Source organism: Bos mutus, chromosome X (genome assembly GCF_027580195.1).
Source record: "Bos mutus isolate GX-2022 chromosome X, NWIPB_WYAK_1.1, whole genome shotgun sequence".
In the NCBI taxonomy this organism is placed as follows: domain Eukaryota; kingdom Metazoa; phylum Chordata; class Mammalia; order Artiodactyla; family Bovidae; genus Bos; species Bos mutus.
Window position 1 is genome coordinate 107,889,164 of NC_091646.1, and position 24,036 is coordinate 107,913,199.

Below are 24,036 nucleotides of genomic sequence, written 5' to 3' on the forward strand. Positions count from 1 at the left end.
CTAAAGTTGTAAGTATATAGTGGGGGAGGCAGATGTATCATAAGCTTATAGTGGAGGGAGTAGAGGTGAGCTGGGAGATCGCAGAGGGAACTGGAGAAGGCTTCCTGGAGAAAGTGACTTCTGCAGTGAATGTTGAAGGATATGTAAGAGCATGTCAGGCAGAAGAGGGGCTGAGGTGGCAGAGTGCAGTTTAGGTGAAGGAAGCAGCAGTGCGCAAAGGACGAGGTGGTTTGCATGATCATTCATCTGAAAGACTTCTATTAGGTATGACAGCCTTGGAAAATGAATCTCTGAAAAATACCCAGCAGAAATTTGAATAATTACTTTGTATGCATTTGGAATGAACATCATCTTCCTTCTGCAATTTGGCATGTAAAAAGAAAATGATGAATTTAGGAAGGTTTGAGAACACACTGAAACATTTTCATTTATTTTCTGAGGTGAGCCTCTTCTTCCCACTGCAATTCTATTGAAAGCAATAAAGCTAAATGGTAGATCAGTGGCTTTGCCAGTAAAAATCCAAGTTCTGTCGGGGACTGTAACTGGATGAAATGTCAATTCAATCCTGAATCAGTAGTTTTAGAAAGTATATGGGTTTGGGATTTGGTTCAAAGTGATTCACTGAGTGTTTGGTTAATAAAAATGAAAGGAGAAAAATGTGTTCAGAAAAATATCTGGGTTTGATTCTGGGCTCAAGAAATGAATGCAAGTCATTCCAGGTTTTGGTCCATAATTAATTCAAGTCCTGGGGTCTGGCTTTGTGATGAAACACCCCCATTTAATTTTCTGTTCAAATTATTCTGTTCCACTGTAAAAGCTATAAAATTCACCATGTTTTTAAAAAGGCAGTATCTTTAAAAAAGGCAGTATCTAAATCTAGTGATAGTTGGATTTCTGGTTAAATAGCCTAGTTTATTTAGGGTAGGCAAATCCAAAGAATGAGCATAAGAAGGAAAGTTATGACCAACCTAGATAGCATATTAAAAACAGAGACATTACTGTGCCAAAAAAGGTCCATCTGTTCAAGGCTATGGTTTTTCCAGTGGTCATGTATGGATGTGAGAGTTGGACTATAAAGAAAGCTGAGTGCTGTAGAATTGATGCTTTTGAACTGTGGTGTTGGAGAAGACTCTTGAGAGTCCCTTGAACTGCAAGGAAATCCAACCAGTCCATCCTAAAGAAGATCAGTCCTGAGTGTTCATTGGAAGGACTGATGTTGAGGCTGAAACTCCAATACTTTGTCCACCTGATGCAAAGAGCTGACTCATTGGAAAAGACCCTGATGCTGGGAAAGATTGAGGGCAGGAGGAGAAGGGGACAACAGAGGATGAGATGGTTGGATGGCATCATCGACTCGATGGACATGGGTTTGGGTGGACTCTGGGAGTTGGTGATGGACAGGGAGGCCTGGCATGCTGCAGTTCATGGCATCACAAAGTGTCAGACATGACTGAGCGACTGAACTGAACTAAAATGAATCCAAAGAGTTGTCTGCAGATGAGGAATCAATACCAGGAAAGAGAGAATAAAGAGCTAACCAGAAAACTACTCCTTTTAATTAAAAGATACCTGTTTAAAAGAAGGGATTGTACAACAGGCAACTGGTTTAAGAAGATATGGTACATATATACAATGGAATATTACTGAGCCATAAAAAGAGTGAAATACTGCTGGTTCCAGCAACGTGGACGGACCTAGAGAATATTATGCTTAGTGAAATAAATCCAACAGAGAAAGACAAATACTGTATCTCACTTATATGTGGAATCTGAAAAATAGTACAAATGAATATATATGCAAAACAGACTCACAGACATAGAAAACAAACTACTGGCTATCAAAGGGAAGAGTGAAGGGGGAGGCACAGATTAGGGGTATGGGATTAGCAGCTTCAAAATACTATATATAAAATAGATATGCAATAAGGATATACTGTATAACACAGAGGGAATTTATACCCATTATAATAACCTATAATGGAATAAAAATCTGCAAAAATACTGAATTACTATGTTGTGTACCCAAAACTATAACACAATATTTCAAATCAAGTATAGTGTAATAAGAAGGTATGGTGAAATTTTCAAACAGCTATAGTTGTATCCGTTTTTCTGCTCATATGTATAGTGGTTTAGTGTCCGAGACTGGAAGGTTGTCAGTTGCAAGGTCAGAAATGTGGCAGCAGTGTTTATTCCTGCCTGTGGACAACAGCAATTCTACGTGTAAGATACCATATACATGATTTTATTTGTATAAACACAATATATTTGGATTAGCTGGAGGTCTTGTGCACATTTTACAGATGAATTAACTGAGGCTTGGCTATGTTAGGTTACTTGCCTAAATACATCTGGTGTAAAGCTGCAGACCCAGTGTTCAGTGTGGACTCAGAGCTGTGCTCTTAACTGCTGCCTCCCAAATAAGAGTCAGAGAGCTGGGCAGTCCGGAGCATTTACAGCCTAAGCCTAAGGGAGAGAATCTATGCCTTTGGAGTATCTTATACCCAAATTAATATAAGGCAGGTGACTGGGAAAGTATCGATTCAGATCCTTATCTGCATGTCAGACTGAGGTTAGAATAAGCTGTGAGCAGTAAGACAAGTGGCAAGAATCAGATATTCAGCTTCCCACAGGACTTACCCTTAAGCATAGAAACTCAGCATAGCCCAAACTGACCTCATCTTTGCCCCTTCCTCCTCTTCACTCCTTCCCCAAACACCTGTTCCTCTTCTTGAGTTCTTTATCTCAGGGGGTGGCAAGATGGTGTACCCAGCTGTCCAAATCAGAAACCTGGGAGTCATCACTGAGCCCACCCTCTTCCTCATGCCACATATCCAAGCCCTCTGGACTTCTTAATACCTCTTGACTCTGTTTCCTCCCTCCCTTGCCTCATGCACTCCCGGAGTCAGAACAGTTTAGTTAGAATGATCATTGTGCTGCCCCGCACCTACTTAAATTCCTTCTGTGGACCTGCTGCTCTCAGGATAAAAAACGTGAAACACAAAGCCCCTGAAACTCTGGTCTCCATTGCTCTCTAGCCTAATCTCTTACCACTCCCCCCACTCCATTTTAAAACTGTGTCAGAGGCACTTTTGAATTTCTGGTGCCTAGTTCAGTGTTGGGCACACAGGAGACACTCAAGTAAATGCTGTGGCATGAAGGATGAAACAAGATTTCAGTGCCTTGTGGCACACCCCTCCCCCACAATGGGTTTCCCCTCCCAGTGAGGGACACGGGAAAATTCAAACCTTCCATTGTGTATCACCACCAGGAGAATTAATGCCAAAAAACAACTCACAAAGGAAAAGAAAAATATGGCATCAATAAGACAATTTTTTGGAAAAAAAGTGGTTATCTCAAAGTGTTTAATGTTCTCTTTTCCTTTAAAACCATGCTTCCAAAACATAACCTCTGTTCCTAGTTTAATGTTTGCTTACACTTGACTGTTTTAATAATGGCATATTTTAAGGCACAATATGGAAATTCATGGTTATGAATCTGACGAAGAGTCAGATGGAAGAGATGCTACTGGACTATTAATGGCCCAGTGACGAGAGAGGTCTTTGCACCTGAAGTGCTCTACTGCCATCTGGTGGTACAACTAGAAAACTGTCACAACAAGTTTTCTTAAGATTAAAAAAAAGTGTACATATTCTCCAAAATGAGAGTGAGGAAGTGGTACAGACTGACATTCATCATGCCTGATTTCTTACCCTTTGTCATCGCCTTACAGTCAAACCTTCTAAGCCCTTCTGCAGCATCCAAGGAATAGCAGAAACTGGCCATCCTATATCTCTTACTTGCCTTTCGGTGCTTGGAACACCTTCCCCTGTGTACTACTGGTATAAACTTGAAGGAAGAAACATTGTCCCAGTGAAAGAAAACTTCAGTAAGTATATATCTTTGCTGCGCCTGGCAAGGCCTGGCGTGTGGGCTTGGTTGACAGCATGTATATGTGACTGGCTGCTCGTCCTTAGAGCTCAGTCCTGTTTTTCTGGGAGGGAAATATACAAAGAATGTCAGCCTGTCATCAAAATGATTGTCCTCTGGTCTTCTCCCCAACTTCTAAAAGTCAAGACCATTTTTAGCTTGCAGGTGGCGGGTATGGAGAAAATAGGCATGGTCCCAGATGGGAGTCTTAAGGAATCTAGTTGATCCATCTCCAGAAAGGGAGGCCAATCTGAGGAAGTGGGTGGGCATTGAGTGGTCTGCTCCATTCACATGATCTGTACCGACATACAGGATTTCAAAACACTATTTTCTGATATTGACAGACCCAGCCACTGGGATTTTGTTTATTGGAAACCTGACCACTTTTGAACAAGGTTATTACCAGTGCACCGCTATTAACATCCTTGGCAATAGTTCCTGTGAAATTGACCTAACTACTCCATGTAAGTGGATCATATAACTTTAACAGTTTCTCCTTAAGTATCCTGTGCCTGCCAATCAAGTCACTTAGAATTCTTTTTTAGTCCTTCCTGACTCTGGAGATTTTGGTGCTTTATTTATAGAATGATACGATGGACGACCATCCTAATATCTAATGCTTACATAATACTTCATATATGTAGAGTTCTAGGACTTTCCACGGTCCCAGCCTATACAAGGCACTATCCCACTATATGAATGCCCTGAATATTCCCCACTGGTCACAGATGCACGGGATGGGGCAGACACTGTGCTCCATTTTACTAACCAGCTGCTTGTATCCTCCAGATCCAGGAATTGGAATCATTGTTGGGGCCTTTGTGGGGACCCTGATAGGTGTCATCATCATCATCTCTGTGGTGTGGTTCGTGAGGCGTAAGGTAAAGGCAAAGGGGAAGGAAAGGAAGAGGAATTCTAAAACCACCACAGAACTCGAGTAAGACCTTACTTCTGTCTTTCCTTGAATAGACATGTCTCACGCCTATCTCTCTCAGTCAGCTCTTCCTAAGCATGCCTTTTAGCATAAGATAGAGGGCCATCTCTCTGCTCGCTCTCATTGCTTTATGAAAGAGCAGTGATGGCTATCACGTACTGGGTACTGTGTGCCAGACTCTGTTCTAAGCAATTTTATGTGTATCAACTCATTTACCTGTGACAACAGTCCTTTTTGGGCTAAGAAAATGTTTTAATATATTCATCTATTTGTCTTTCTATGAACAGGAAATAAAATACAATTTTTAATATTATTTTTTATGGAACAAGGGGTCAATAGACACAAAACTGCTGACAGCCCAGGTTCTTGCCCACTCTATTCTTCCTCATCAAATGTATATCACACATGTTCATTTGTTCTTCCCTCCATTTCTGTGCTTCCACAACTATGTATTGGGTACCAAGCAATTGCCAAGTATTGTGCTAGATGGAGTGGGTGCTAGAGAGGCACTGGAGCCATGGATTTGGCCCCCAACGATCATGTTAGATCTTTATACCCTTTCCTCCTGACATCAGTTTTCCTGCCTCTTAAACACTGGTTTGTTTCTCTTGACAGTATACTTACACAGTTAAGACCTAACCTTTCTGCACCCTAAATGGAGACCCATGGTCTGACAGTGAGTCAGACTATCAGAAATCACAGAGGTTTGGGACCTATGGTCACTGAGGCTACAGAGCCTATGGCTCCACATGAGATGTCAGACCCTAACTTGTTCTTGCCTGGGCCTTCTTCCCACAGACCAATGACAAAGATAAACCAAAGAACGGAGGGTGAGACAATGCCACGTGAAGATGCCATCCAACTCGAAGCCACCCTTCCGTCTTCCACCCATGAGACTGAGCCTAATGCTACCCTGGGGCCAGATCATGAGCCTATCCCCGAGCCTGAGCCTGCCTTGCAGCCTACTGTGGAGCCACCCTCTGGGCCTGAGCTTGTCCCCATGTCTGAGCTTGAGATCCAGCTGGAGCCAGAGCCTGCGCCCCAGCAGGAGCCCGAGCCCTTGATTGTAGATGAGCCATTTTGTGATGAGGAGAAGAAGGTGATTAAGCCATAGGCCAGCGGCCTGAGTCCAGTGTTCATCACCAAGGAACCCATTAGTGGCATGTGGAATTGAGTTGACCTAACTAACTTCCCACCACCTGCCTCCATTCTGGCCAACCCTCTTCTAACATGGAGCTCTTACCATCAATCCAGAATAACTACTAAATAAACGCAAGGGTTCCTGCATTACCAGTCTAGAGTACTTAATTTCACTAACCTGTAAACACAATTAATGACAAGTGATTCTGAACTCAGTTGAAGGTGTTTTGCCACAACACCTGTGTCTTATTTCAGAAATCTTATTTCTCTATTTTTAGCTACTCTTTGGCATTCCACATGCACACATGACAAGGTGCCATTAACTGGATTCAATATTATTTCTTGGATTTGCTGTTATCAGAGCTTCCCTATTCATTTTCACATTGATCAGTACGAATTCACCAGCATTATCTCATAGACTGGGAAAAAAAATCCTTAAAATTCCAGAGAAGAAAGGGTACCTATTAATTAGTACATACCATTTAAAACTAGGTCTTAAAATTAATGCTTCATTTATCGTATTAGATTTCCCAGAGAACCACTCTGCTATCCAATATCTGAGCACAGCAAAATTTTAAATTAAATCAACTTTTTAAATGCAAAATAATGTACAGGCAAACAGTTCCAAATATAACTCTCTTTCAATGAATACAAAATGTTGATATCACAGGTAATGTACAATTTAGCTTTGAATGAGGGATTATGTTGTCTCACTGATGCTCTCTCTACTTTGGAAGGGCCAAACTAAATGAACACCTAAGATCTATCTTAGATAATCAGAACACATTAATTGTTTTACTGTTGGGATATTTCACATTAACAAAGAGATATCATTCTTGTGTAAATGCTAACTATTAACTAAAATGCATTCATATCACCTCTTCACCTGCTAAAAAGCTTTTCTATTGATTATATTTATCCACACTCCACTTTGAATAAATTTACACGTAGACTTTTTCATTTGTGTAATCAGATTTTAAATCTTAAATAATACTCAATAAAAATCTTACTTTAATGAGCCTAAGGTAAATCTTTTATGAATAATTTTATTGGTTTTAACTTTATGTATAATAAACTGCACCTATTTCAAGTGTTTTGATGTGTTTTGACAGATGTGTACACTTACGAATGCCTGCATACATGCTCACTTGATTCAGTCGCATCTGACTCTTTGCCACCCCATGGACAGAGGAGCCTGGTGGGCTCCCCCAGGCTCCTCTGTCCATAGGATTTCCCAGGCAAGAATACTGGAGTGGGTTGCCATTTCCTCCTCCAGGGGATCTTCCCGACCCCAGGATCAAACCTGTGTCTCCTGTGGCTTCTGCACTGCAGGCAGGTTCTTTGCCACTGAGCCAGCAGTACACTCATGAAAGCACCATGGTAATCTAAATAGAACATTTCCATCATCCCAAAATGTTTTCTGTGCCCCTTTGTGCACTCTCACGATCACCCTGGACCCAGGCAACCATTGATTTATTTTTCATCATTAGAGATTAGCTTTGTCTTCTCTTGACCTTCATATAAAAAGGACCATACTGTGTGTACTTTTCTGTGTGTCTTACTTCCTTCTAAGTGAAGCCTTTTTAAATAAAGAAATGAATCTTTAACTTATCACATCTAGGTTTTCACGTAGAGGAAGCTGAGAAACTGTACATATAGATCATACCTATATACTACTGGAGATAGAGTCTCAGAAGATTTTAGGGTAGACAGACATTGAAATTAACATTACACTTGTCCAGAGTCATGGAGAGAAGAGATAGCAAGTTTTTACTTATATATTTTCTGTGATGTGTTAATTTTCAGCCATTTGCAGGGATTTTTGAAGATTCTGTAATTCTGTTCAGACTATAATATTATGACATATAGTGTCTGATGGGTTCAGGAAGCAAAATGATGAAGGTCTTAAGAATGACCTAATATTTAGATCTTAAAAACCAAATACCAGCAGTGTCCAGAATGCCAAAGTAGCTGAAATTCACCTTCCCTTCTACTTTTATGATAGAGGCAAATTACAAGAAAAGAGACTTATGTAATAGTTAACAACACCACTCCCAAATTTTCGATGAATTGGTGCTGAGCAGGAAGGCAGGGACTCTTGGTGGTCTAATAGAGTTCTGTTCTTCAGTGTAATGCTCTCCCAACTGAGCTATTTCGGCTACTTCCTAGAGTTCTGTTCTTGTTAGTATTTCTCTGATCAAAATGGGAGGATCCCCTGAAGAAGGGCATGGCAACCCACTCCAGTATTCTTGCCTGGGAAATTGCATGGACAGAAGAGCCTGGCAAAGAGTCAGACACGACTTAGTGTCTTCATTTCTAATCAAAATGTTGATAGATAGATTAGTGGTTTTTTACCTTTTTCTAGGCTATGGATCACTTTGAGAAAACACTGAAAACTCTGGACCCCTCTCCTTAGAAAAATGCTTATACACACACAGTGTCCAGTTTTAGATAAATTGCAGATGCCCAGAATCCAAGGCACATTTAATAAAATCATGTATCCTGGGGTGCATGGATACTCTGCTGTATGACTCAAAATGATCTTGATAGTCTGGGAGCTGACTTGAAATTAACATAATGAGTTTGCCAGCAATGGAGGGTATGGTCCTGCTTTAAGGATATGAGTACACGTTGCCCATGCAGAAACCCTAGCTGGGCAAGGTTGGGAAGTAGGTGAGGTTAATCAGAAGTAATATCTTTGGATCTCTGTTTTCAGCGCCCTTGGCCTTCTGGCATCTTATTTTCCAAATACTGGGGATTGTCATGTGCTGTCATGCTGCTGGCTCTGTGACCCATTCAGGTCTGCGTCCCTCTGGCAGGATTTATTACTCAGCCTATCTCTCCCCTTGCCACCCTTTCCAAATGTAGCTGTTCTGTGGCCTGTTCTTGTCCAGTGAATATCTTTCATCAACCAGTGATGTCATTCAAGCTGATAATGAGCTGCTGCTGCTGCTAAGTCGCTTCAGTCGTGTCTGACTCTGTGCGACCCCATAGACGGCAGCCCACCAGGCTCCCCCGTCCCTGGGACTCTCCAGGCAAGAACACTGGAGTAGGTTGCCATTTCCTTCTCCAATGCATGAAAGTGAAAAGTGAAAGTGAAGTCGCTCAGTCGTGTCCGACTCTTAGTGACCCCATGGACTGCGGCCCACCAGGGTCCTCCGTCCATGGGATTTTCCAGGCAAGAGTACTGGAGTGGGGTGCCATTGCCTTCTCCAGATAATGAGCTAGCCCTCTTAGAAATAATTATCTTTTAGCGGGACTCTTGAAAATAATTCTTTGGTCCAAAGATACTAATAATGGTGGAATTTCAAGTACTGGAACAATCCAGAGGGGAAGTATTCCTGGCAAAAGAAGCTTTCTCAGCCCCTCTCAAATCAAACCATGTGGGTTACCATCTATCTACTCCATCTACTTATAAAGCCACTCTGGGTCAGTGCAAGTTTTGTCCCAGGCCATTAATCTTCTATTAGTATCAATACATCCATAGTATACCATATATTTATGTTTGTGATGAATCCTGAGACATTTTACAGATTCATAGCAAAATTATGTTCACTAAATCTTACTTGGGTAGGAAAATGGGCTCCTATGTTAAAGAGATTCCCAATAAGGAAATGAAATAAAGTTTTTTTCCCCCTGCTTATTCATCAGTGGATCAGAAGATAAGTAGTGGATGGGTCATTACCCAAATATTCTAGAAAATGGGTTAAGCTTCAACCAAATTCTTTCAGCATAATTCTCATTCAGATAGGGTACAACCTGATTTATTTTTCTACAGGTAGTTAAAAGGTGGGTCATCCCAACCAAATCCCCAACCAGCCTTGACTTCTTAACCATTCACTTCTCACTGCCCAAAAAGATTTCCAGGAACTTCTCTCACCTCTGTTTCTGCATTTAGCAACTAGGATATGATAAAGTCAATGGAACAGCTTTGTAGCTGTAGGTCCTTATTGTCCCCAAATTGATGTGTTTCTTCAGTCACCGATTGGATATTTACTGAATAGCTACTATGAACCAGGTACTGTGGCTGGTGACACAGTGCTGAGCAGAATCAGAGCTAGGACTTGTCATCATGTGTTAATAGTATACAGCTTTACTAACTGTGACAAGTTCTTACATGTCATCAACAGTAGTGCCCTGACTAAAGGGCAAGAAGGCTGGAATTTGTATGGCATGGCAGAGGGCCTCCAAGTAATAGTGATCTATGATCTTTTTTTTCAAAAAAGGACTAAAACATGGTAATTCTTGACCAACAACCCAGAAGCTATGTATTAATAATTGAGATCTCTTATGTTCTTTGGAGTACCAAGTTAATGTTCCCCCCAGTATTGTATGCTGAGAAGTTAGCATTTGCAGCTTTTACCCTGAACTTCCAGTAAGAAGAGCTAGAAAGAAGCTTTGAGATTAATAGGACTCAAGCTTTTTTCAAACTCTGTGCACCTAAGGATAGTAATGCACATAATGGCCCACTCCTGACAATGATGGGGTGGAAGTAGGAGATCATGCAAAATTATAATCTTGCTGGGAGAGACAGGAAGAGATGAATGTTGTTTAAGAACCTGGGTCATTCTGGGACTTCCCTGGTGGTCCAGTTGCTAAGACTCCATGCTCCCAGTGTTGGGGGCCTAGGTTCTATCTCTGGTCAGGGAACTAGATCACACATGCCACAGCTAAAGATCCTGCATGCTGCAACAAAGATGGAAAATCCTGCATGCATCAACTAGGACCAGGTGCAGCCAAATAAATAAAAATATTTTTTAAAAAGCTGGGTCATTCCTATAGGACCCCACCCAATCCGATTCCCAGTGTAATGTTCCTTCAACTGGACCAAACTACTAAATTCAATGAAACAAAGCCAAGTTTTAGTAATAAAAGGTGGTTTTATAATGTCTACATGCTGTAAAACAGGTTGTGTGTGTGCTGTGCTTAGTTGCTCAGTCATGTCCGACTTTGTGACCCCATGGATGGTAGCCCATCAGGCTCCTCTGTCCTTGGGATTCACCAGGCCATAATACTGGAGTGGGTTGCTGCGCCCTCTTCCAAGGGGTCTCCCGCATTGCAGGCGGATTCTTTACCATCTGAGGCACCAGGGAAGCCCAAGAATACTGCAGCAGGTTGCCTATCCCTTCTCTAGGGTATCTTCCTGACCCAGGGATTGAACCCAGGTCTCCTGCAGAGGTCCAGCCCCGGCTGATCCAGGGTATTCGAAGGAGAGACGGCTTAGGCGACTATTTATATGCTAATTAGAGATATAAAGAATAATAGAATGAGGATAGCTCAGTAGGAAAATTCAGTGGAGAAAAGAGGTTGAGTAGCTTGGTTTACGCGGGAGACCAATAAAACTTCAAGACAAGAAGTTTGCACCACTTACGTAGGCTGCAGGCGCCCTCTCGAATAGCGGAAGGTGCCTCACCCTAGACACCTTCTCGAGTGGGTCTTAGAAGCCCAGGCATAATTAGTAAGCATGGTGGGTTCCGCGCTCCAGATGGAGACTTCAGCCAGAATGTGAAAAGAATGACATGGGGAGACCAAGCGCTGGTGAGCAAGGCCCGTAGCTTTATTTTTAACAGGGGCTTATATACCCTAAGTTACACATAGAGGATAATAGGGGATGCAAAGTCAGCAGTTTTTGATCCTTATCAAAAACCAGGGTTTCTTTCCTGCAAATTTATTGTATACAAATGGTTTAGGTGATTTACATCATCTTCTGGCCAGAAGGCCTACTAACATTTTATGACTCTTGACAAGGACTTATCAACAAAGACTTATTTTCTCTAAGAGTAATTATTTTAAGGTTTGGCGCCATCTTCCGAAGATAAAATTGCATTCCTATAGGGCAGATGTGTAATGGGTTTACAACAAAGCAAAGAATTTATTACCTTAAGGGTCTAAAGTTACTAACACCAAGGTCACTACTTATTTTTTCTACATACCAACTATTAATTAATACATATTCAAGGATACAATTCAGGGGATGTGAAAACTTGGCAGCAAGCATTGGCTCATCAATGAAATCCTTTACTAGTCTTATTCTGAAAGTTTCTAACTCTCTGAGAGGCTCTAAGCTATTTGAATATCTTAAGCTTCCCGTGCCTCTGGAGGCTGAGAGACTGTAAACAATCGTATGCATAGCTGTGGGAGTCCGGGTAAACTTGTCAGGCGAGTTAGAGAGCCATCTGAGGGGTTTGGATTTAAACACTCCTAATTGCCCAGGAACTTTATTAATGGGAGCTGTAAGTTAACTCTTTGACAGAGAGAGCGAGATGGTGGTAGGGGACAGCCCCCAGTAAAGTCAGAGGTGAGAGCACAAAGCAATAAAGTAGGCAGACTCTGGTTTTTTGGGGGGTAGATGCTCGAGAATATCCGGGCGGACTCCTGAGGCTCGATCCCGCCTTTGCGTATGCCGAGCCTCCTTCCTCATGACCTTTGTCATGAGTGGAATGCCTCACCGGCTCCTGGCAGTCTCCTGCATAGCAGGCAGATTCTTCACCAGCTGAGCTACCAGGGAAGCCTATTAAACAGGTTATGGGGTGTCATAAAAGGTTCAAACCAATCTAAAGACTCAATAATCCCACTTTTCTTTGAAGCTTTGGTTTAAAAACCAAAAATAATTCAGAGATGATAATGAAGGTTCTGGGAAACCAGAAAATAAATCACCCCACAAGTCCACCAATGTAAAGAAAAGCACAGGGTTTGGTGTGTGTGCGTGTGTATATGTTCAGTTGCTAAGTCGTGTCCGACTCTTTGTGACCCCATGGACTGCACCATGCCAGGTTTCCCTGTCCTCCATCTCCCAGAGTTTGTTCAAATTTGTGCCCATTGTGTTGATGATGCCACCCAACCATCTCATCCTGTCACCCTCTTCTCCTCCTGCCCTCAGTCTTTCCCAGCATCAGGGTCTTTTCCAGTGAGTCAGCTCTTTGTACCAGGTGGTCAAAGTATTGAAGCTTCAGCTTCAGTGGGTGGGTATTACAAGTAATGGATTATTGTCAAAATCTCACAGTACCTTCCATTTGGCCCACTGTTTTTTGAGTAGAGGCGGAAAGAAAATGAATAATTTTCTTTCAGGATCAGGATCCAGGAAATTTAGTGTTAGTTGTAGTTCTAGCTCTTGGTGTTTGATCATCTGTAAAATGGAGATGATTTCTGCCCTCTTAATGGCTACAATAGAGAATGGATGTAAAAAATTATAAAGTGTGGTATTCTACTTTTGGAGAACCTATGTCTGCTGATAATTGATTCAGTATTTCTTTCTCTCAACTGGGGATTCCTTTTAATTAAACTTTCTATTTTGTATTAGAGTTTAGCTAATTAACAATGTAGTGATAGTTTCAGATGGACAGCAAAGGGACTCAGCAATATATATACATGTATCCATTCTCCCCCAAACTCCCTTCCCATCCAGGCTGCCACATCGAGTGGAGTTCCCTGTCCTATACAGCAGGTCCTTGTTAGTTATCCAATGTCCGACTCTTTTGCAACTCCATGAACTGCAGCCTGCTAGGCTCCTCTCCCCGTGGGATTCTCCAGGCAAGAATACTGGAGTGGGGTTGATGTGCCCTTCTCCAGGGGATCTTCCCAAACCAGGGATTGAATCCACGTCTCCTGCACTGCAGGCGGATTCTTTTGAGCCATCAGGGAAGCAGTGTCCATCCCAAACTCCCTAACTATCCCTTCTTCCCATCCTTCCCCTCAACCAAGTATTCTTAACCTTTTTAGAAGTCATACATCCCTTTGAGAATCTGACGAAAGCTACAGAACCCTCTTGCCAGAAAAATGCACATTAAAATGTCTGCATTCAAATTTAGGTAGTCAGTACAACTGTGAAGTTATAGTCATACACCTCAAAGTGATGAGCTCCCATACTATATCAAACTTGCTAACAGAAGAACCTGGGGGCTTGATCGTGTAACAGGATATGGAAACAAAAAGCAGAAGACACTGCCATGTAATGAATTCAGTGTAGCTGGTATAGTTATATTGGGGCATCAAAACACTAGGGTCAGCTAAATTGTTAAGTCAGAGATGATGAAGTAAAATGTACAATTATCTTGAATCTCAAAGAACCACACTGATATCGCAGACTCCCTCCAATAAATACGAATGTAATTTTTCCACTCTTTTGTTTATCTATTGTTTCCATATTATATTCTCAGTTAAGCTCTACAGTTAAAATTGTCATCACTGAGTTCATTTTGAACGTAACTGTAAAACCTGCTGAACTTGAATCAGCTTAATCTCTACTGGGTTTCCTATAGGGAACATGAAACAATCTGATCAATATCTGAAGCCATCAATACCCTCAGTTTTAGTGATTGAAATGCTAAGCCACTTCATTTAAAATGCCAATAGGGAGTTCCCTGGTGGTCCAATGGTTAAGACTCCACAGTTCCAATGTAGGGGATGCAGGTCGGATCCCTGGTCAGGGAACTAAGGTCCCATGTGTCACATGATGCAGGCAAAAAAATAAAATAGAATAAAATGCCAAAGGCATACAAATTACATGAGGCTTGGTTTCATCCGTATTGTTTATTAAAGAATTAAGATGAGTTTTCTTTTACATTCATAAAACCTACTAACTCAGACAAAAAGACTCAGCACTTATGAATACCTTCAGTCCTAACAGGCTCTATTAGATACAACTTTACTCTGTGATCACGCTAAAAAACGTTAGAAAGAAATTATTTCCCATCATCAATTCTATCTCTAGCATTCAATAAACAAAGTCTAGTTCTATAAGAATATGCTTCCCTGATTAATAATTGTAAAGCTCAGCACTCAAAATACTTACGTAAAAGGGTTTTGCATATCAACAACACATTTATGTTTACAAAACCCATTTTAGATACCATTCATTAAGTTTCTGACCCCAAATTAATTGAAGGTTGTGGACTCATTTGGATTACTTATTTCAAGCACTATTTGCAGCATAAAATTCAAATAAAAATAATTAGAAGAGTCACTTGGAGTTCATTAGATTTTATGGCTAGTAATCATTTAAACACCAGACTGGTTCCAAATAGGAAAAGGAGTACTTCAAGGCTGTATACTGTCACCCTGCTTATTTAACTTATATGCAGAGTACATCATGAGAAACTCTGGGCTGGAAGAAGCACAAGCTGGAATCAAGATTGCTGGGAGAAATATCAAGAACCTCAGATATGCAGATGACACCACCCTTATGGCAGAAAGTGAAGAGGAACTCAAAAGCCTCTTGATGAAAGTGAAAGAGGAGAGTGAAAAAGTTGGCTTAAAGCTCAACATTCAGAAAACGAAGATCATGACATCTGGTCCCATCACTTCATGGCAAATAGATGGGGAAACAGTGGAAACAGTGTCAGACTTTATTTTTTGGGGCTCCAAAATCACTGCAGATGGTGACTGCAGCCATGAAATTAAAAGACGCTTACTCCTTGGAATGAAAGTTATGACCAACCTAGATAGCATATTCAAAAGCAGAGATATCACTTTGGCAACAAAGGTCCGTCTAGTCAAGGCTATGATTTTTCCAGTGGTCATGTATGGATGTGAGAGTTGGACTGTGAAGAAAGCTTGAGCGCTGAAGAATTGATGCTTTTGAACTGTGGTTTTGGAGAAGACTCTTGAGAGTCCCTTGGACTGCAAGGAGATCCAACCAGTCCATTCTAAAGGAGATCAGCCCTGGGTGTTCTTTGGAAGGAATGATGCTAAAGCTGAAACTCTCAGTACTTTGGCCACCTCATGCGAAGAGTTGACTCATTGGAAAAGACTGTGATGCTGGGAGGGACTGGGGGCAGGAGGAGAAGGGGATGACAGAGGATGAGATGGCTGGATTGCATCTCCGACTCAATGGACGTGAGTTTGAGTGAACTCTGGGAGTTGGTGATGGAAAGGGAGGCCTGGCATGCTGCGATTCATGGGGTCGCAGAGTCGGACACGACTGAGAGACTGAACTGAACTGAACTGAATCATTTAAAATGCTTCCCTAAATTGAGATCAAGTTTATACTTATTAATTTTCTGTTGCTCCAATTGAATTAGCAATTCAGAAGATTTTTACATATTTTAGCTGCAGTTCAAGCTTCACTAATTTTACTGACTTTAGAGTTACCAAAAATTAAGAAAGTATCTTTATAAAGCCTTTAAAGGCTTAAGTGAGTATCTAACTGATTTGAAAGAAGAATCAGGAGATTCAGCATTTTATTCTTTTAGCTGCTGAAATACAAATAAAAATTCATTTTTGTTACACATCATGGTAACAAACTTGACATTCTTTTCAATATGGTGTGATTTAATATAGGTACTTTAAAATTTTCTTTTTAAATTTACTTTGGAGGGAAATAGCTCATTAAAAAAGACACTGGTACTTGAATGCCAAACTTGGACAGCATCCCCGAATCGAAAACTTGGTCCTCACAAGATGTAAGTATTCTTCCGATAACAAAAACAAATTAAACCGTATTGTCGGAAAAAACAGAAATATGTGGCATAGGCTTCTGAGTGATCTTGAAAAATGAGTTATGATGTGTTTTAACTGTACGGAGGAACATTCTAGAATCTACCTAGAAACATTTAGCAGAACAATTGGCCTGGTGCTCCTGGGGTTGTTCTGCCTCAAAGGGGGATAGAGGGTGTGTGATAGGGTGCTTAAGACTCACAATAGCCACAGAATCACTTGCACAGACGTAACCAAAATTCAATACAGAATAATATATTAGAGTAGAACAATGTCAACAGTTGTTCAATGCCTGGAAAGCAAGTTGTAAGCTAAGAACAAATAACTCAGCAGGAACAATAGTAAACATGTTTACAAGACTTGGGAGATGAAAAAACTTCATCATTCATAGATGATGTCTTGTGCACAAGTACATTAGTTACCAGTACATTAGGGGACAGCCACAAAACAAAGTAAGACTAAATCCAAGCTGCTTAGCTTTCTACCATTCTCTTGAGTATTAAACCCAGCCCACCTTTGGCCACTTGCAGGGGTGTTTTTTCTTCTTTATTCTCAATGTAAATGCTTGCTCCTTGGGACACCAGCAATTTTGCTTCTTCCACTCTCTCTTCATCACAGGCTAAGTGTCTGAAATCAAGGACCACAGAGATTGATTAATCATTTCCAATTCTATGTAATGTTTAGGAGTCCCTGACAGGTAGTCTAAACTGCATATGGTCGTGTGATGTTGGAAAGTTATTTAATCTTGAAAGGAAAATCTATTTCCATGGAGAAGAGTGTATATAAGTTAAAATTCAGTGGAATATAGCTTTATAATCTCAGATCATAAATAACAATTCTGACCCTACTACAACAAAAGTGATCTAAATGCCAGCCTAAGGAACAATGCCCTCAATTTATGGAGATTAGTAGGTTACACCAAACACATACAATAATTCTGGATTAGAATTCAGAAAAACCTCTATATATAATCTGCTAATAGCAACTTGTGTGGTTTAAATATTGGAAAAGCAGTCTATAAAATTTTTTATATCATATGATTGTTATAGGCACTCTGTAAGTTAGCAAGGTATTATTATCACCATTTTACAGTTGAAATTGTGACAGAGGTTAAAGTCTTTGTATATGATGACAACATGGCTGAGCAGTGAGTTGGGCAGGGGTAGAGGTGGGGACCTTGTGAGGCACTTAACAGTTTACCAGGTAGAGTACTATACACTTAACATGTTATTTTATTTAACCTTAGAGAGGAAGGAATTTTACATATCTCATATTACAGATAAGAAAATTAGACTCAGGAAACTTAAGTAACTTCTCCAAGTTATTTAATACAAATATTTAATATAGCTGTTAAGTGGCTGATTTTGGATACAGCAAATAGCATCTAACTATTCCTTAATCTTTGGCTCTTCCCAGGACCCAACACTGCCTGTGACTCCTAAATTTCCTCCAGGCCACCCTCCCTTTCTTATTTGGAGAAAAGGGCTAGAACATGCATGTTTTTCTAAATAAAGCCACACAGAACTACAGAGAAAAATTTTAAAACAAAGAGTTAAGAAAACAACACTGAATCTTACTCTGGACTAAAAAGAAGACTCATAGATTTTCTGGTTCAAAAAAGTCACCATTTAATAAGGAATAAAAGTGGCCAAGTACTGTAGAAGAAATATCAAGGTAGAGGATGGCTTCAGATCATACATAATCAGTGCCAGATGCATGTGAGTTAAATGAAAAGCAGTAACTACAGGATGCTTGGGGCTGGTACACTGGGATGACCCAGAGGGATGGGATGGGGAGGGAGGTGGGAGGGGGTTCAGGATTGGGAACACGTGTACACCTGTGGCGGATTGATGTTGATGTATGGCAAAACCAATACAATACTGTAAAGTAATTAGCCTCTAATTAAAGTAAATAAATAAAAAAAGTTAAACCAAACCAATACAATGTTTTTTTCGTAAAACAGCAATAAAATACAGGTGACTTAAGTGTACATAGTATAATAAGTGTTAGTCACTCAGTTGTGTCTGACTCTCTGTTACCCCGTGGACTATAGCCCACCATGCTCCTCTGTCCATGGGATTTCCCAGGCAAGAATACTGGAGTGACTGTCATTTCCTTCTCCAGGGGATCTTCCCAACTCAGGGATCAAACCTGGGTCTCCTGCATTACAGGCAGATTCTTAACCGTTTGTGCCACCAGGGAAGCCCAATAAATATAAAGAGACTGGATCTGCAATGAAAATGCCTGAGTTCTCGATTATAGCGTGTGAAAATATATTGGTTGCTATGTTGTGTCCGACTCTTTCAACCCCACGGAATGTAGCCTGCCAGGCTCCTCTGTCCATGGAATTCTCCAGGCAAGAATACTGGAGTGGGTAGCCATTCCCTTCTCCAGGGGATCTTCCTGACCCAGGGACTGAACCTGGGTCTCTCGCATTGCAGGCAGATTCTTTACCATCTAGGCCACCAGGAAGCCCCAAAATACAGCTGAATATTTATCTAACTTCAGGGTGAGGAAGCACTTTCTAGCTATGAGGGAAGATTAATAGATCTGACTATATAGAAGTTGAAAACTTCTGTCATTTCAAAAAAATAAAATTTAAAGACAAACTGGGAAAAATATTTTCAACTAGCACGGAAGAAGGTTAATATTTGTACTATGTCAAGGCTATGCAAACAAATCAGTAAAAATAAATTAATTTTCCAAAAGGAAACAGAGAAAGGGATATAGAAAGCTATAATTTAGAGAAGAAATATAGTCATAGGCACTAAAAATGTTTAGCTTCCTTGATAGTAAGAAAATGCAAGTTACAACTCTGAAACACCATTTTCCCTATAAGAAAAGGATATTTTTGTGTTGGAAAGGGGCAATAGGCACTCTCAAACTGCTGTTGGGAGGAGGCAATAATACAACTCCTCTGGAAGTAATTTTGGAATATACAGCAACTGTTTTAAAATGTGTATCTGTTGACCCAGCAATTCTAGTTCTACACTAAGATACTAATCAGCAATACGGCCAAAGGTTTTCGTATAACGTTTGATCAATGTAGCATTATTTATAATAGTGGAAAACTCAAAAAAGCTTAAATATACAGGAATAGAGGAATTATTAAATTCTGGCATAAAATAGTGTTGTGTATAGGCATTCAAAATCAAATATTTATTAACATTGGAAAATGATTACACTATGAGGTAAAAAGCACAATATATGAAACTACATACACAATATGGTTCCAATTTTACAAAAAAAAAAGCATAGGTAAAGTATGCATATTTACATATGAAAGACAGGGAGGAAATACATTAAAATGCTGTCAGTGGTTATTTCCGGGTGGCAAGACGATAGGCACTTTGAATTTTTATCTTTATACTTTTGTGTACTTTCAATTTTTGTTTGGCCATAAAGATGTATTATAAGCAGAATTTAAAAAAATGGTGTGTAAGAATTAGTGCAAGAGGGCTAATGTCAGGTAGAATACAAATGACTGCTATTCATCACTTACAGAGGAGTGTTACCCTCAGTGTCTTGGATGTTTGTGGAAGCTTTGTAGTACAGAAGAATATGAATCATCTTCAAGTTACCCTTGGCTGCTGCGCGGTGCATTGCTGTGGCCTCATAATGGTCCTTAGCGTCTGGATTAGCTCCGCCTTCCAGTAACATGACAGCAATCTGAGAAGATGTAAAAGAAAACAGTGCAGATATCTGTTAATATTTGTGTTTGCGTAGAGGTTTAAAACTCAAGAAGCCTAGGAATGGAACCCTACCTCATGCCTGTTTTTGGAAGCTGCATAATGTAGGGGAGTACAGCCATTTTGATTGACAGCATTCACTTGAGCACCTTTTCCCAGAAGGGCTTTGACAATCTCATCTCGGCCAGCGGAAGCAGCAATATGAAGAGGAGACCAACCTGCCTATAAAAGAGGTGGACAGAACACAAACCAGGGAGAAAAGTCACAGGGATTAACGCTAACATTAAGACAGGGTTAACAAAGCTGTGTATGAATGGTTTTAAGAAAATATATTCTTTCCCTCATTAAGCACTGCAGGATATTTGGAAATCAGATACATACAAAAGAAAAGCATCCATAATTCTGTAACATGGAGACTACCTAAGTCTAATGTGTTTTTAAATAGGGATCGTAGGATATTAAGCTTCGTTGAGTTGTATTTTCCACAATTTCCACTTACCATCATGTTGTAGGAATTTTTCTGTCATTTGGAATCATAACTTTATTGGCTGCATACAATTATGTGGATATACATACTGTACTCAACTATTCCTCCATTATTTTTCTTTTTTTGCCATTATGAATATTACTTCCTCAAGCATCCTTGAAAAGGAACCTGTTTACAAAGTTTTCACCCTATTCTTCAGAAAGTGAAAGTCACTCATTTGAGTCCAACTCTTTGCGACCCCATGGACTATACAGTCCATGGAATTCTCCAGGCCAGAATACTGGAGTGGATAGCCGTTCCCTTCTCCAGGGGATAGAACCCGGGTCTCCTGCATTGCAGGCAGATTCTTTATCAGCTGAGCCATAAGGGAAGCCCAAGAATACTGGAGAGGGTAGCCTATCCCTTCTCCAGCAGATCTTCTCAACCCAGGAATCGAACCGGGGTCTCCTGCAAGAAGTCTTACTCTAATATAACCAATACCATTGCACTAAATCTCTATATAACAAAAAAGGTTCTAGGCCCTCATTCTAATATCTAGGCACTATTCACCAAAAAGTTTTTAACATAATAAAAAAGGGTTTGTAGTCTCTTAGAGGTCATTGCAATAAGCCTTGATCTGCAGGCTTACCTTAAATTACAGGCTATGAGTGGCAAAATGAACATTCTGAAATAATGCAACCACCAGTCCTGTATTTGGTCACTGGCGCCATGCTGCAACTTCCTAGTCATAAAGGTTAAAATTTGTTTGTGGCTTTAATTCTTGGGCTTCAGTAAACACCAGTCTGGACTCTAAAGATAACAGGGAATTTATCAACTCCGCCTAGTACTCACATCATCTTTATCATTCACGGGCACTCCAAGTTGCAGCAAGAATTCAACAATTTCTGTATGTCCAGCTGAGCATGCCCAATGCAACGCCGTTCTGCTGTCCTACACGGGAAACAGAGAAGCAGTAAGATCAACATTCTTGAAAAGAAATAAAAGAACTAAGATGAGAAAGCAGAACATATTAATCCTGAGCCAGTGAACATACGGTTTGGAAACAAGAAATGGAGAGGACTGGATCCTCAGGTAGGTAACCTTAAACTACATTACTTATATAAGAGAGCCTAAGGTTTTAGTACCATGTGGAGAATACATTGATGAATGTAGGTAATTCTGGGTAGAATAGACCCATGAAAGCAATAGAGCAAAAAACTTACTTCAGTGCTTTGGCAGAAATAGAGCTTTAACTACGTACATATTTTTATGTCAGGCACTGTGCTAAAAATTTTATGTCTATCATCTCCTGTAATCCCCATGATCCTATACAGTATATATTATCCCCATTTTACAGATCAGGGAACTAAGATTCCTCAAGGTAAGCAGCTTGTCCAAGGTCACATAGCTAGTAAATGGTGAAATTAGGACACATCTGAATTTTCTAGATGCTCTAGAAAGAACAAGTGAATCTTATGGAAAGGAAATGTTCATAAAACTAGTTGAGATTCCCTATACAGCCATTTTAAAAACATACCACACACAGAATTAGAAAGCAACATTATTTAAAAAAAAATAAGCTAGAAAGAAGTTAGTCATGTTTCTCAATAAGAATTTCTCTTTTTTTTTTTTTTTTTTTGCAGTGACTGCTATATTTCTTAGCTCTGGGTAAAAGAAAATAGTATTATAAGCTTTATTACAAAAATTTCAAATTCATATAAAAATAGGCCAATCACTTACATTGTACAAATGTTTTCTTATATTTGCTTCATCTGTTTTTTTTTCTTAAAGAGATTTTAAAAAACGAATCTTAAATATCATGACTTTTCATCCCTAAATATTTGAGTGTCTAAAAAGCACTCTGTTGTTGTTTAGTCCTTAAGTCCTGTCCAACTCTTTTGTGACCCCCATGGACTGTAGCCTGCCAGACTCCTTTGTCCATGGGATTTCCCAGGCAAAAATACAGTGCTGCCATTTCCTTCTCCATAAAAATACTTTACTACATAGCTATTACACTGATTAAAATTAACTCTAACTCCTTTATAACATCAAATACCCAATCTGTATTCAGATTTCCGCAACAGTATCCCAAATGTCTTTTTGCAGTTAGCTTGTTTTCAATCAGGATCCATACAAGATCCACAAGTTCCAACAGTTGTTTCTTAAGTCTTTTGATCCTGAATAGTTTCTCCCTTTTTTATGCCATTGACTTGATGAAGAATGGTTAGAAGTATTATTAAATCTTAATTTAATTTTGTTAAATTAAATCTAAAGTATTAAACATTACCAGACCAAACTAAAGGCAAACTAGGCAAAGGGATTTTTCAGGTTGAGCAGCAAAGGAAAGTTCCAGAGAAGCCTCCCGACTTCTAATTCTCTTCCCAAAGACACAAAATGGAGATTTTTAATTATGTGACATTATCTTGCTAGTGCTTAGCACTGTGCCTGTCAAACAGGAAGCAATCTATAAATGTTTGTTGGCTTACTGAGGGCACCATGAATCTTTCTAGAAACTCAGGGTGAAAGCATGAGGATTCTTTAAGTAGGAGAGCAGAAAGAAACATTCCCAAGGTCCACTCTCTTTTGTTTCGCTTCTGCCTAAACTGCCCATTCATCCTCCAGGGAAACCTCACTCATTGTTCAAGATACAGTCAATCTTCCCTCCTTTGCAAAGTCTTTAGGGTTACAACATTCGGCTTTCCTAAGCCAGATTAAATCAGGTCCTTCCATGATATGTTCTGAAAGCACCACGTCAACTTCTCTCCCGAAGAATACCACAATTAAAATCGGACGTGATTTGGGATTATTTTATCCACGTCTGCTCCTTCCAGTAACTGCCTGACACAGAAGAGGCGTTCAGTTACACGTTGCCTCGAATAAAATCACTAATAAAAGCAAAGAAATCCATTTCAAAAATCCAAAAACTTTCCTTCTCACAGATGCCTCAAAGATTGGGCATTTCTGAGAAATGACCTAAACGTTCTAGAAATATCCAAAATACAGCAAGCTAAGTACCGGGCCAAAGGGGGAGGGGGGGAAACATTGGCAGTTTGCGGGGCTAGATTGGGCCGCTCTATCCCGAGTCCTGAGGTGACCCAGGGGTAAGGATGGGGAGGCGCGGGCGGGAATCCCGCCCTCTCGGAACCGGCCTCCCCCTGGACTGGGCAGGGCTGTGCAGCCACGTTGTCTCCGCCGCCGCCGCCGCCGCCGCCTGCGGAGAGGGTCCAGCGCTGCTTTACCTGGTCAGTCCTAGTGGCCAGGGACTTATCCGCCAGGATCCTCTCCTTTAACTCCTCCAGCTTCCCGCTGTAGGCCAGGTTGCAGATCATTAGGTTAGACACACACCCCTCCATTTCGCTTTCCCAGGATCTCGGTGCAGCCAGATCCACCACCTCCTCACTTCGCAGGCTCCGAGCGCTAATCAAAAGAGCCCGTAGAGCTCCA

The 24,036-nt window shown here is 40.5% G+C and overlaps 3 protein-coding genes across 5 annotated transcripts in view; 2 read left to right on the forward strand and 1 right to left on the reverse strand.

Moving 5' to 3' along the window:
* VSIG1 (V-set and immunoglobulin domain containing 1) overlaps positions 1-6,917 on the forward strand; it is a 52,985-nt gene extending 46,068 nt beyond the window's left edge. The window contains exons 11-14 of the mRNA XM_070366616.1: positions 3,733-3,888; positions 4,274-4,393; positions 4,719-4,866; positions 5,662-6,917. Of these exons, the coding sequence (XP_070222717.1) occupies positions 3,733-3,888; positions 4,274-4,393; positions 4,719-4,866; positions 5,662-5,977 (740 nt within the window). The 3' untranslated portion in view covers positions 5,978-6,917. The remainder of the gene's footprint in view (positions 1-3,732; positions 3,889-4,273; positions 4,394-4,718; positions 4,867-5,661) is intronic.
* A 4,627-nt stretch (positions 6,918-11,544) lies between these two features.
* PSMD10 (proteasome 26S subunit, non-ATPase 10) lies at positions 11,545-24,029 on the reverse strand. 2 transcript variants are annotated; one of them, XM_005910842.3, is made up of 5 exons: positions 23,832-24,029; positions 21,445-21,543; positions 20,202-20,348; positions 19,940-20,106; positions 11,545-17,064 (listed from the first exon to the last, which is right to left on the reverse strand). In XM_005910842.3, the coding sequence occupies exons 1-5, from the start codon at positions 23,943-23,945 to the stop codon at positions 16,911-16,913; spliced, it is 681 nt and encodes a 226-aa protein (XP_005910904.3). In that variant the 5' UTR covers positions 23,946-24,029; the 3' UTR covers positions 11,545-16,910. The 2 variants fall into 2 exon arrangements, with proteins under 2 accessions (XP_005910904.3, XP_005910905.3); XM_005910843.3 differs by having other exon boundaries at positions 16,921-17,064; positions 20,019-20,106.
* The window catches only part of ATG4A (autophagy related 4A cysteine peptidase), an 80,204-nt gene continuing 79,929 nt past the window's right edge, over positions 23,762-24,036 (forward strand). Inside the window, exon 1 of one of the 2 annotated variants that reach the window (XM_070366117.1) lies at positions 23,762-23,834. The gene's annotated coding sequence lies outside the window, so the exon portion shown is untranslated. The remainder of the gene's footprint in view (positions 23,835-24,036) is intronic. The other variant, XM_005910840.2, reaches the window with a different exon arrangement.

Coding starts and splice junctions, on each gene's coding strand:
- PSMD10 (XM_005910842.3), bottom strand. CDS start 23,945: ATGGAGGGGTGTGTGTCTAACCTAATGATCTGCAACCTGGCCTACAGC. Junction 20,349..21,444: donor CCGTGAATGATAAAGATGAT/GTGAGTACTAGG, acceptor CCTCTTTTATAG/GCAGGTTGGTCTCCTCTTCA. Junction 17,065..19,939: donor ACTGAGGGTAACACTCCTCT/GTAAGTGATGAA, acceptor CCTTGATTTCAG/ACACTTAGCCTGTGATGAAG.